Raw genomic sequence first — 12,158 nt, 5'->3', positions numbered from 1 at the left:
TCTCAGATATTTTGGCCATGAAGCAGTTTCAAACAGCCAAACAGAGGGAGTAGGACTTGAAAATGTTTAATGTACTATTTTTCCCATGTGTTGGAGAGTCCGATTAATGTCAAGAAGGGAAAACAAAGCCAGAGAACAGAGTAATAAGTTGCCCCATTGTAAATAGTTTTGTCTGCGTCGTCTCAGACAATGTGTAATAAATAGATGGACATCAACCCTGCGTCCCAATTCGCATACTATCCATCCTAAATAGTATTCGAAAATAGAATTAGTATGTCCCAAATCGTAGTATGTTGAAAAGAGTATTCCAAAGATTCCCGGATGGTTTACTATTTCCGGTCCGAGTTCACAGTATGGATCGATGGGCACTCTAACGGCTGATATTGCCCACAACCCATTGCAAATTGGACAAGGTTTCGATTAGAACTACAAACGCGGATAAAAAGCGTTAAAAAACTACAAACATGACGGATGTGCGAGTTCGACGGTTAAGTAGAGAAGTTTAGATAAAGGGGTTTGAGTGACCCTATCAATATTTAACCTGACAAAAATATATTTATTCAGTGTTGTCCATATTATATTTCACATGCAGCAGCATTGTGAACTTTTGTAATTACACTTTGGCCATTAACTTTTAAATGCATCATTATATTTAAACTGCAAACACAGGAGGAGAGTCTCTGCATTAAAGACCCACAAATGGCAGATCAACGAGCGGCTACATTTCTCTCCGATACGGTAGGAGATTAAACTGAATGTGAAGGATTTGAACTGTGACGAATCTGATGATGATTGACAGGGCAGATAAACGGTGACGGGATGCACGTAACTAAGCGACAGAGTCCGTTAAAGATGGCGAAGTAGTATGTCCCGAAGCTTGCATACTTTTCTGCGGAAACGGATGATGTCGAGTCGTCCATATTTTTTTACGGTCTATGGTAAGGACGCACACTTAAAAGTAATCGGTCAGGTCGTTTACATGGTGAAAAATAGACTGTAAAAAAATTAATAACGAGTATGGAAGAGATTCAAGCTGTGCTGCTTTTGCTGGTTTACTGGTTTACTGGTTTAGGTAATTAACAACGACAGAAAAGAGCACTAGCATATTCAGAAAGCTTGTAAAGCTAGATTTAAAATGACAATGTATATTATTATCAGCTATTACGGACATTGAACAGATGGCTGAGACGAACGCGCGCCATCAGACAGAGAGCAAGGCTGATATTTACTGAACGCAGAACGAACCTCGCAAAAGACTTTTAAAAATGCCGGTTGAAATAAAATGCTGCGTGAGCTAAACCAATCAGCATGTTCAGCGCCCAAGTCCCGCCCTCAAAAGTTCCTGAACTTTGAAAAAGTACTACCTCGCGAGTAGGGCCGTTTGGAGGGGGAAATATTTGCCCGGAACTAGTGCTGCAACGACGTGTCTGACGTCGACTACGGAAATACGTCGACGTTTGTGAAATGCGTCGGCTCGTCGCGTCGCACATTCATCTCGCGTAATGTTGGCTTCTCCTCCTGGGAATCTATGCTGGGAATGGAGAAAGTTCTCCATTCTATCACAAAAACCTAGACCACGAATATCAAAAGTATGGGAATACTTTAAACAGAGGCCAGACGGTGTTTCCCACACGTAGACCAATTTGTGGCGGACCGCCACATAATCAATACCGGCCGCCACATATTGATTCATCATTCATTAATTTTTACGCTATTTAAAAGACGCACGCATATTCGTTACGCTGTATTTCCTTAAGTTCTCTCTCCGCCCTTTTGCACGTCTCTTACTCACTCATACACACACTCGGTGCGTTGCATTCGATCGCAAATCTTAAACAAGTTTTATTGCATTTTGGCCCATTTAGTGTGACTTTTAAAACCAGAGCAGTTGAATAACAGAGTTGCGATACGCCTTCATCACGCGGCAGCGCAAGGTCACGGTGCTCATTATAGTTCTAAACAAACCAGCATGGTGTCAATCAATACAGACCAGTGTTTCCCAACCGGGATCCCGAGTAAAAGGTCCCGGGACGCACTTACACCGCAGTTCATCTCACACCTGATGACGCATCTTTAATATGGGTTGTAACTTGAAAATAATGCTTTATTTCTGTCAACGCATACACGTGCTGACTCCTCAGGTATACACTACAACAACAGCGATAATAAAAGAAAAACGTGGGCAAAGCGGTCTCTCTTTGTAAACTTTGTAAAACGCATGCGAGTGCTGCCCTACGTCTTACCTGTTGTTCTTTATAGCCTAATTCTTTTGCACTTTAATCTGTTTGAAAATTGTTCTTTTACAGCTCTGAAAAAAATCAAGAGACCACTTAACATTGATTTCTCGTAATTTTTTTGGTGCATTATTGTATTTAAACATTCAGTTATACTAAAATAGTTCTTAAAGCTGTTATGCTATGTCAACACTTTTTTTGCAACTTATTTCAATATCGTGATATCGTATATCGTGATAAAACGTCAGCAATTAATCGCAACATGAAAAATTGATATCGGCCCATGCCTAATTACCAACAGTAACCTTGGAAACGGTGGTCCCAGCTCTTTTCAGGTCATTGACCAGCTCCTCCCGTGTAGTTCTGATTTCTGATGCGCTATTCAAAAGCTAGAGATTTTTCTTGGAGGACTAGAGAAATTTGTTTTTCACAGGCGTACGTGTCTGAATCTGCCATATCTATGTATTATACTAACTCTTCTCCTTGTGTTTTTACTACCTGAGCTACAGTTGGCACAACCAATCTTTTACATGCTTTCACATTTAATATGGATGAATATTATAGACTTAGGAAATTAATAAATAGAGCCAAATAATGGAAACTGCTCAGACTGCCCATTTTAATATCAGTTTAAGGTAAGATACTTGTCTAGATGTCTCTGCACACGTGTGGTTTTATTATAAACAGCAACTTCTATAAACTAATGAGAAGCTTCATGAGCACCTTGAGCTAAACACTCCTTATCATATAATATGTTCTGGAAATATTGATGGCCATATGTTTTGACAAGCATGACTTCATATTTATGTGGGGGGAGAAACGAGGCACTGGTGCAAACAAAGTCATGTAAGTGGTTTGCTGATTTAATTTTACATTTTTCTGTCACAAACAGCTGGAGTGTGTTATGAGGCTGGTGCAGGTTGGATGTGAAGTTAATGCACTGACGACACGGTTCGCCCAGACCCCGGCTCACATTGCTGCGTTTGGAGGACATCCAGAATGCTTGCTTTGGCTCTTACAAACTGGGGCTGAAATAAACAGACAGGTTGGTTCACGTACAACAATAATAACTGGCATTATAGTGATGAGGGTGGTAGTATACTATACTGATATGACAGTATTAGGCCTTGTAATGTGATGATAAATAAGTTGAGATTTTATTTTTTGTGGTGATATCAGCCTAAAGATTGTTTAAGGGTCTTTGTAGAGCACATTATTTCACCATAGGATGGTGAAAAACACAAGGACCCTGTCCCAAATGGCACCCTAAACCCTCACGGTCTTCCTCTGAGTCCGCACTTTCACGACGTAATGCCGCTTTGACTACCGGGAAGAAGTCTGCTGCGTAGCTCACACCAGTGCGGGCTTGGCAGAAGCACGTATCAAGGACGCATAAAGGCCGCTAAGGGGGTGCTCGCGAGCACCCTTCTGAGACCTAAAATGACAAATGGGACACCCTGCGGTCTCATGGACTTAACGAACACGCGCACGCAGCGGCCATTGTAAGTCCACAAGACCGAAAGTGCACATGAAGTGCCATTTGGGACAGGGCCAATATATGTTGTTTTGATGCTCTTTAATGTGGAATGATGTGTAGTCTGTGTTTATTTATTTGTCAATTAGTCATTTGTTCAAGAGATTCGTTCAAAAATGCTTATTCAACCAGTTATGAAACAAGTTTATTCAACAGTAATTAATTCAAAGAAATGTTATTTAAATAAATTCAAATTAATTAACCATTTTTTAAATTGACTGCAGCAATTCACATTTTGTCAGTACCTCAAGCAAATTAAAATTTTGTTTAGTTGTCTATTCAGAATCGTGGCAGGATCGCAATCTATTTAAATTTCAATTTCAATTTTCAATTTATTCAGGAGCTGCATGGTTCTGGATAAACTGAAAATCTGAAAATCACTTCTTTTTTTGCTATTGTTACAAATAAGATCACGATTCTACCACGTTTTTTGTGAAATAAAAAAAGAATGCATATATTTTTAGTTCATTTTTTTCAAGCTGACCTCTAGAGATGAGCATTTTGAAAATGTATGCATTATTGCTACTTTTTTTTTAGCAACTGAACCCTTTGGTACTATTCATCTTTGAGGAAGTGCCTCAAAGTCCTCTTACCAGTTGCCCCAACCTATCATCCCTGCTTCCACTTCCTCTATCTGGTGTCCTGGTGCACAAATCTCTGCCAAACTGATCCTATTGCTAGGGATGATCCTGTCTGTGGTGACGTCTTTCCCTAAGGGTTGACTAGTCACTAATTCACTAGTCTGTGAATTAGCCCAAAGGGCACTGAAGGTTGCTCACCAGATGAAGACAAGCAAGCAGACAAAAGCCCTATTCGGACGGGATTAGTTTAACATGGAGAGGTGGGGTACAGTAATTACCATAGCACATTCAGAGAAGACTAAAATCACTGAGAAGCTATCTCAGTAATCATGATGTCAGTAAAGATTTATATCATTAATAATAATAAATTAATAAAATGTAAAAATACATTTTGGTCCAAAAATAACAACTACGAAAATGATTCAGCATTGTCTTCTCTTCTGGTTTGTTTTCAAACCTCAAGTAAAGATTCAAATGGTCATGCATCAGCATATTGATTCATGATTCGGATCGCCAATGTCACGTGATTTTAGCTGTTTGGCAGTTTGACACGCGATCCAAATCATTTTTCAATCTTTATTTGAGGTTTGAAAACAAATGCAGAAGAAAAGACAATGCTGAATAAATTCATAGTTTTTGTTATTTTTGGACCAAATTGTATTTTTGATGCTTCAAGAGATTGTAACTAACTAACTGATGTCAAATATGGACTACTCTGTTTTTATTCCATTTCTGGACATGGACAGTATAGTGTGCCTACATTTAGATATGCTGTCGGACTAAATATACAATATCTTAAACTGTGTTCTGAAGATGAACGGAGGTCTTATGGTTGTGGAACGACATTAGGGTGAGTCATTAATGACATAAATTTCCTTTTTGGGTGAATTAACCCTTTAACATTGAATATCTTTACTAAGATACAAATGTGCACAGAGGCAGAAAGACTGTTCATCCAGTATTATTGCATTGGTTTGAAAGGAAGCGAACGAGAGATCCCTGTTGTATTACTGCTTCTGCAGTAATTGTTTGGTTTGACCTACATTTTGTAGTAATATCTGGGTTATTTAGGAGCAAATTCTCCTCTGTGCTTCAGTGTACTGCCTTTAGGAGGAGCTGTTGTGTTAGGGTGAAGAGTTCATTTGTCTTCCTTATGACTCACTGGCTGAGTGTCCTGTTAGATTCTCTTCTTCAGGTTGATACAGACCAGAGCTGCAGACATAAACCTTTAAACAGCATTGTAGATCCACATTGTTTTCAACTATGCTGATGGCTGTACCCATTAAAGCTTTTGAATGATGAATAAATTCATGTACATACTGTTGTCAGCCTGTCTGTTGCATGCAAGTGTGAAGAACTGTTCAATTTATTTAGTTAAAGCCTGTCAAAAAGTTGCATTTCCCATATGGTTTCAGGATTATGTGGGTGAAGCCCCCATTCACAAAGCAGCACGGGCTGGTAACATGGAGTGTATTAATGCCTTGTTGGTCCAGGGAGCCAAACCGGAGTAAGTCACTGTCTTATTTTTTTTATTTTTATTTTATTTTTTTAATGATTTATTATGTGACTTGATGATGTGCTTTTTATGTGACAACACAGTGTGAAAGAGAATCTCCATAAATAAAAAAGCTCTGCCAAAGAGCTTGCATTTTAATTTGGACCATCTCATGAAGCCAGATGGAAAAGAACTAGAAAGCCTTGATACATAATTTACATTTAAACCTGATTGGCTCAAAAAACGCTTTAAAATCCTTTAATAAATTATATTAATTTAGGCCTTAAAGATCCTTTGACTTCATGCCACAATCGGAAGAATGTAAATGCAAATATTATTGCAAGAATTATTTTGCAAGTAGTAATTTTCAATCCTTCAGTACAGGGTCTATACCATACTTAAAATGAATAAATGTAATTTTGTTATACAACAAATTCAAATTCTAAAAAACAACTGCATATGTACGACTACTTACATTTTATGAATTGAATTAATGGGATAGTTCACTGAAAAATGAAAATTGTCATTTACTCATCCTAATGTCGTTCCAAACCCATAAGACATTTGTTTGTCTTTGGAACGCAAATGAAGGGATAATTAATATTTATTTAATCCTTTTTGTCCATCCATTGAAAGTCTACACAACCAAAACTTTGATGCTTAAAGAAGTACAAAAAGTTATTGTAAACAGTAATCCATGTGAATGGAGCAGTTTAATTTAAGAACAAGCCTTAATGGTTCTCGTGCATCAAGCAAGCACTATTGAGCTTCTATTTACAATATTTGATATGCTTTGTCATTTAATTCAATGTTTAAATGTGAATAAATGCCTATACATCTGTTGATCATATTAAGCAAAGTTTCTCGTCAGAAGACTTAAAGGGTTTGTTCACCCTGTGACACTCACAGCACAGCTCGCAGCTGCAGGCATTAATTTAAACAGATGCTAAGCAATGTAAGTGTTTTAACTTCTCAAATTAATTCCTATGAAAGTTAAGCTTCCAAAGGCATGAACTGCAATGTGCCAGACTGAAAACGTGTAGTGAATGTATTATATAACTCATTCACAGTAATCCAGTAGCGGTGGCTTTGGGAGTGATCTCACAGGGCAGCGAAGCATACTGGGAATTGTAGTCTTTCATCCCCATGGGACAAACACATTTTCTGTCTTTTCTCAGTCTAGAAGGCACCAAATTCAAAAATAATTTCACATTTCTACTACATTAATCACCCATTTTAAATACAGATTAATCTTTCCAGTACTGAAGTACCCCTTTATTGACACACCCTAATGTTCTTCCACACCCGTAAGACCTCCGTTCAGAAGACACAGTTTAAGATATTTTATATTTAGTCCGAGAGCATATCCAAGTGTATGTACACTATACTGTCCATGTCCAGAAAGGGAATAGAAACATCATCAAAGTAGTCCATATGTGACATCAGTTAGTTAGTTAGAATCTCTTGAAGCATCGAAAATAAATTTTGGTACAAAAATAACAAAAACTACTATATCTTTATACAGTATTGTCTTTATTCAGCATTGTCTTCCGCGTTTGTTTTAAAAACCTCAAATAAAGATTCAAACAGTGTTTATACGCATTAAGCATTATTTGCTTTGTTAATGGAGAAGTACAGAAAGAGTGGTGTCTTTGTAGATTTAGTGAAAGCATATGACAGAGTGCCAAGCTGTGGTATTGTATGAGGAGGTCTGGAGTGGCAGAGAAGTACGTCAGAGTGGTCCAGGATATGTATGAGAGCAGTAGGACAGTGGTAAGGTGTGCCGTAGGTGAGACAGAGGTTTTCACGGGGAAGGTGGGACTGCATCAAGGATCGGCTTTGAGCCACTTCTTGTTTGCGGTGGTGATGGACAGGCTGACAGATGAGGTTAGACAGGAATCTCCATGGACTATAATGTTTGCGGATGACATTGTGATCTGTAGTGAGAGCAGGGAGCAGGTGGAGGAAAGTCTATAGAGGTGGAGGTTTGCTCTGGAGAGAAGAGGAATGAAGGTTAGTTGCAGCAAGACAGAATACATGTGTGTGAATGAAGGTTAGTCGCAGCAAGACAGAATACATGTGTGTGAATGAAGGTTAGTCGCAGCAAGACAGAATACATGTGTGTGAATGAAGGTTAGTCGCAGCAAGACAGAATACATGTGTGTGAATGAAGGTTAGTCGCAGCAAGACAGAATACATGTGTGTGAATGAGAGGGAACCAAGTGGAACAGTAAGGTTTCAGGGAGAAGAGGTAAAGAAGGTGCAGGATTTTAAGTACTTGGGGTCAACAGTCCAGAGCAATGGGGAGTATGGACAAAAGGTGAAGAAGCGTGTGCAGGCAGGTTGGAATTGGTGGAGAAAAGTGTAATGTCTGTTGTGATAAAAGAGTACCAGCAAGAATGAAAGGAAAGGTGTACAGGACAGTAGTACTAGTGAGACCAGCGATGTTGTATGGTTTGGAGACCGTTGTTCTGAATAAAAGACAGGAGGAAGAGGTAGAGGTAGCAGAGCTGAAGATGTTGAGGTTCTCTTTGGGAGTGACGAGGATGGATAGGATCAGGAATGAGTACATCAGAGCACATGTGAGATGTTTTGGAGACAAAGTTAGAGAGGCCAGGTTGAGATGGTTTGGACATGTTCAGAGGAGGGAGAGTGAATATATTAGTATATAAAAGGATTCTGAGGTTAGAGCTGCCAGGCAGGATGTCAAGAGGAAGACCAAAGAGGTTTATGGATGTAGTGAAGGAGGAAATGAAGGTAGTCGGTCTGAGAGAAGAGGATACAGAGGATAGGACTAGATGGAGGCAGATTATTTGCTGTGGCAACCCCTGAAGGGAACAGCTGAAAGAAAAAGAAGAAATAAAGTTTCAAACGGTCATGAATTCGGCGTATTGATTCATGATTAGGATCGCGTGTCAAACGTGACATTGGCGATCCGAATCATGAATCAATCCGCTGATTCATGACCGTTTGAATCTTTATTTGAGGTTTGAAAACAAATGCCGTAGAGAAGACAATGCTAAATAAAGTTGTAGTTTTTGTTATTTTTGGACCAAAATGTATTTTCGATGCTTCAAGAATAACATAGAATTCTAATTAACTAACTGATGTCACATATGGACTACTTTGATGATGTTTTTATTCCCTTTCTGGACATGGACAGTAAAATGTGCATACACTTGGATACGCTGTCGGATTAAACATAAAATATCTTAAGCTGTGTTCTGAAGATGAAAGGAGGTTTTACAGGTGTGGAACGATATTAGGGTGAGTCATTAATGACATAGATTTCATTTTTGGGTGAACTAACCCTTTAAATTGGTTTATTCATAGGGATACTTTTTGTACTTTTTAATGAGCAAAGTTTTGGTTGTGACTATCAATGGTTGGACAAAATGAGACTATAAAAGCAGCATCTTCATTTGTGTTCTGAAGATGGATGGCAGTCTTATGGATTTGGAACAACATGAGGGTGAGTAAATGGCAGCATGTTCTCTTTTGGGTGAACTATCCATTTAAATGCACTGCTCTGTTTTATTGGATGCAGCTACAGGCACCACTAGGCCGGCAGAGCTCTTTTAGTGGAGTTTTTCTTACTTTAATGTGTCTGTCTAAATCTGTTGTCCTAGCTTAATATTACATGTTTGTTTTTAGTGATTTGTATTTGAGGTTAAGAGGAAATTCACACAAAACAAATGCACATTTCCTCATTGTTCCCCTAGCTAGCAGATCAGAGGTATTTTACTTATCTTGGCATATAATGTGAACTGCAATTTAGAAATATGGGACTTTCAAATGGTATCACTCTTGTCTTTTTTCATCCAATATTTACAGACATGGAATGGCTACTTAAAAATCTATTTCGTCACAGTTACAAATTCATAAAGTATTCAGTTAATACAAGCACCACAATATGAAAGTAATGTAATCTGATTTATGTAAATAAAGTAGGGTGATGAGCAAAAATTCATTGTTAAAAGGGTTAGTTCACCCCAAAATTAAAATTGTCATTACTCACCCTTACGATTTAAAAACAACATGGTGAGTAAATACTGACGGAATTGATTTTTGGGTTATAAATCCACCCACTCGAACCTGGGATTTTACTCTGATTTAGATCTCCACACCTGATCGTTACATTGCAATTATTGCAAGGACTGGATGAGTTTATTGTCATATGTAACGTCTGTAAAACACTGCATGTATATCACATACCCAGCACTTGATTCATTCTGGTTAACTATTTCAGTAAAATGCTCCCACATGGTACTTTACTTTGTTTTTTTCCTTCACAAAATTTCCCTCTGATCTGTTTTACTCCATTGTGCTTAAAGGGGGGGTGAAATGCTGTTTCATGCATACTGATCTTTTTACACTGTTAAAGACTTGGAATCCCATACTGAACATGGACAAAGTTTCAAAAGTTAAGGTGGACGTTTGATGGGAGTATTTCTTTGTCAAAAATACTACTTCCGGTTAGTCATAAGTTTCGGCAAGTTTTTTGCGATCATGCGTCCACTTGACGTTAATGGGGGCGGAATTTCCTTGTATGGGCCTTACGGACAATTCTACCGGAAGAGCGTGAGTAGAGAGAGAGGGAGAGAGCGAAAGTAACAGGCTACGCCCATCAAAGCGCTGGCTTGTAGGCTGCGCTGCACAGGTGATGTGCACAATTACCAATGTCACCCAAAAAGTGCGTTTTTGGTTGCCAGACCAAGACAGTCCTGCACAGATTCACCAAAAACCCCGCGTTAAGGCAACAGTGGATGGAATTTGCTTTTCCAGATCAGCAACTGAGTTGCGCGACTGTTTATATCTGTTCGCTGCATTTCGGTGCCGACTGTTTCATAAACAAGGCCCAGCTCGACGCCGGATTTTCCGATCGCCTAATGCTGAAGGATGGAGCAGTCCCAACGATAAAGGTCCCAACGTTAGAACCGCAGGCTGTGAGTAAAACTGATTCAAATGTCTGTGTTTTTGCCTATGCTCATCAAGTAGCCCAAACATGATCACGTATAGTTAATTGATCAATGGAGCATGCGATGTGTAGTGCGTGTACATTTGTTTAGCTGGCCACTATATGTGTAACTTTATGTTTGTGTATTGTAAAAGCACTCCAAACAACAATACACAAAGAGTGGGGAAATATGTTGAACTAAATAAGCGCGCTTCTTCATTCAAATGCGCTACTATGCCGTGTCTTTCTATGTAAACACTAACTTAGCCTGCCGTGCAAAACCAGTCCGCTTACTAACGTTACAATTGTCTACACAAACCACGCATAAACACACACACACACGTGCACAACTGCACTTCCCACATGTACACCTTCAAAGACAAAAATACGACGATATAATTCAAGTATAAATATGTAAATAACACAAGTCGCTAAGCATATTATATAGTTAGTGTATAACTTGTACCACATAGAGACGTCCTGCTCTAGTCGTTTTTGCTGCTGCTCCTGTTCAACTGCAGCCTCTGGGTCTGATTCCGGATCATAGATGTATCTGATTAAAAGCCATATTTTTATTTCGAATAAAGTTTTTTCCCGCTGTTAGGGATGACAGCTTTACGACGCACTCAACACAATAGCAGCGGCGCGCACACGTCATTATTTAGCTCCGCTCACACGATACGCCCCCACCCGCTCGGCTTTTTTCGGAAAGACTCGGAACAGCGCATCTTTCTTATATAATTATAAAAAAAAAAAGACTTTTCAGAGATATGCAGGATGCAATACTACTCTATAGGTACTCAAGATTGACATGACACTGACTGAAACTGAGTGTTTCACCCCCCCCTTTAATCAAGTGGACCCCACAACTGCATGGCTTAATTAGAGTCGGTAAATTAGTGCATGATGGAAAAATTAAGCTTTAAACACATTCATATTTTCATCATTATGTTGGAAAACATTCTTAAAGCAATAATGCAGGGTTTTCCCTTTGTTTTATATAATGGCCACTAGGAGCCGCTAAAGGCATGTTTTTTTATTATTGGTTTTCTCTAGAGATATAGGTAGTTGAAAATAAAAGTAAACGTGGTGCATGTTCATTGAATTTTACTGTGGAATGATATTTAATGATTTATCTCTCATCAGACCTAGCCGCTATTAATTTAAATAATATTTTGTTTATTACTTGGCCTGACCGAGACACGGATTATTGACAGTGTCCACAGATGGGCTATAAGTATAACTGCAATCCGCATACCACTACAGTCAGTATAATGTTATTTAAAAAAATACTAATTAATTTAGTTTTAAGTGAAACATTGTCATCCTGATAGTATTCCCAAGATTGATTTATTTA

The 12,158-nt window shown here is 38.7% G+C and overlaps 1 protein-coding gene across 1 annotated transcript in view; it reads left to right on the top strand.

Moving 5' to 3' along the window:
• ankrd10a (ankyrin repeat domain 10a) overlaps positions 1-12,158 on the top strand; it is a 28,333-nt gene that overhangs the window by 6,296 nt on the left and 9,879 nt on the right. The window contains exons 2-3 of the mRNA XM_067441530.1: positions 3,127-3,279; positions 5,765-5,856. Coding sequence (XP_067297631.1) covers positions 3,127-3,279; positions 5,765-5,856 — 245 coding nt within the window. The remainder of the gene's footprint in view (positions 1-3,126; positions 3,280-5,764; positions 5,857-12,158) is intronic.

This window comes from Pseudorasbora parva, chromosome 4 (assembly GCF_024679245.1).
Source record: "Pseudorasbora parva isolate DD20220531a chromosome 4, ASM2467924v1, whole genome shotgun sequence".
In the NCBI taxonomy this organism is placed as follows: domain Eukaryota; kingdom Metazoa; phylum Chordata; class Actinopteri; order Cypriniformes; family Gobionidae; genus Pseudorasbora; species Pseudorasbora parva.
The sequence above is the reverse complement of the archived record's forward strand: the minus strand, read 5'-3'. Positions and strand labels throughout refer to the sequence as shown.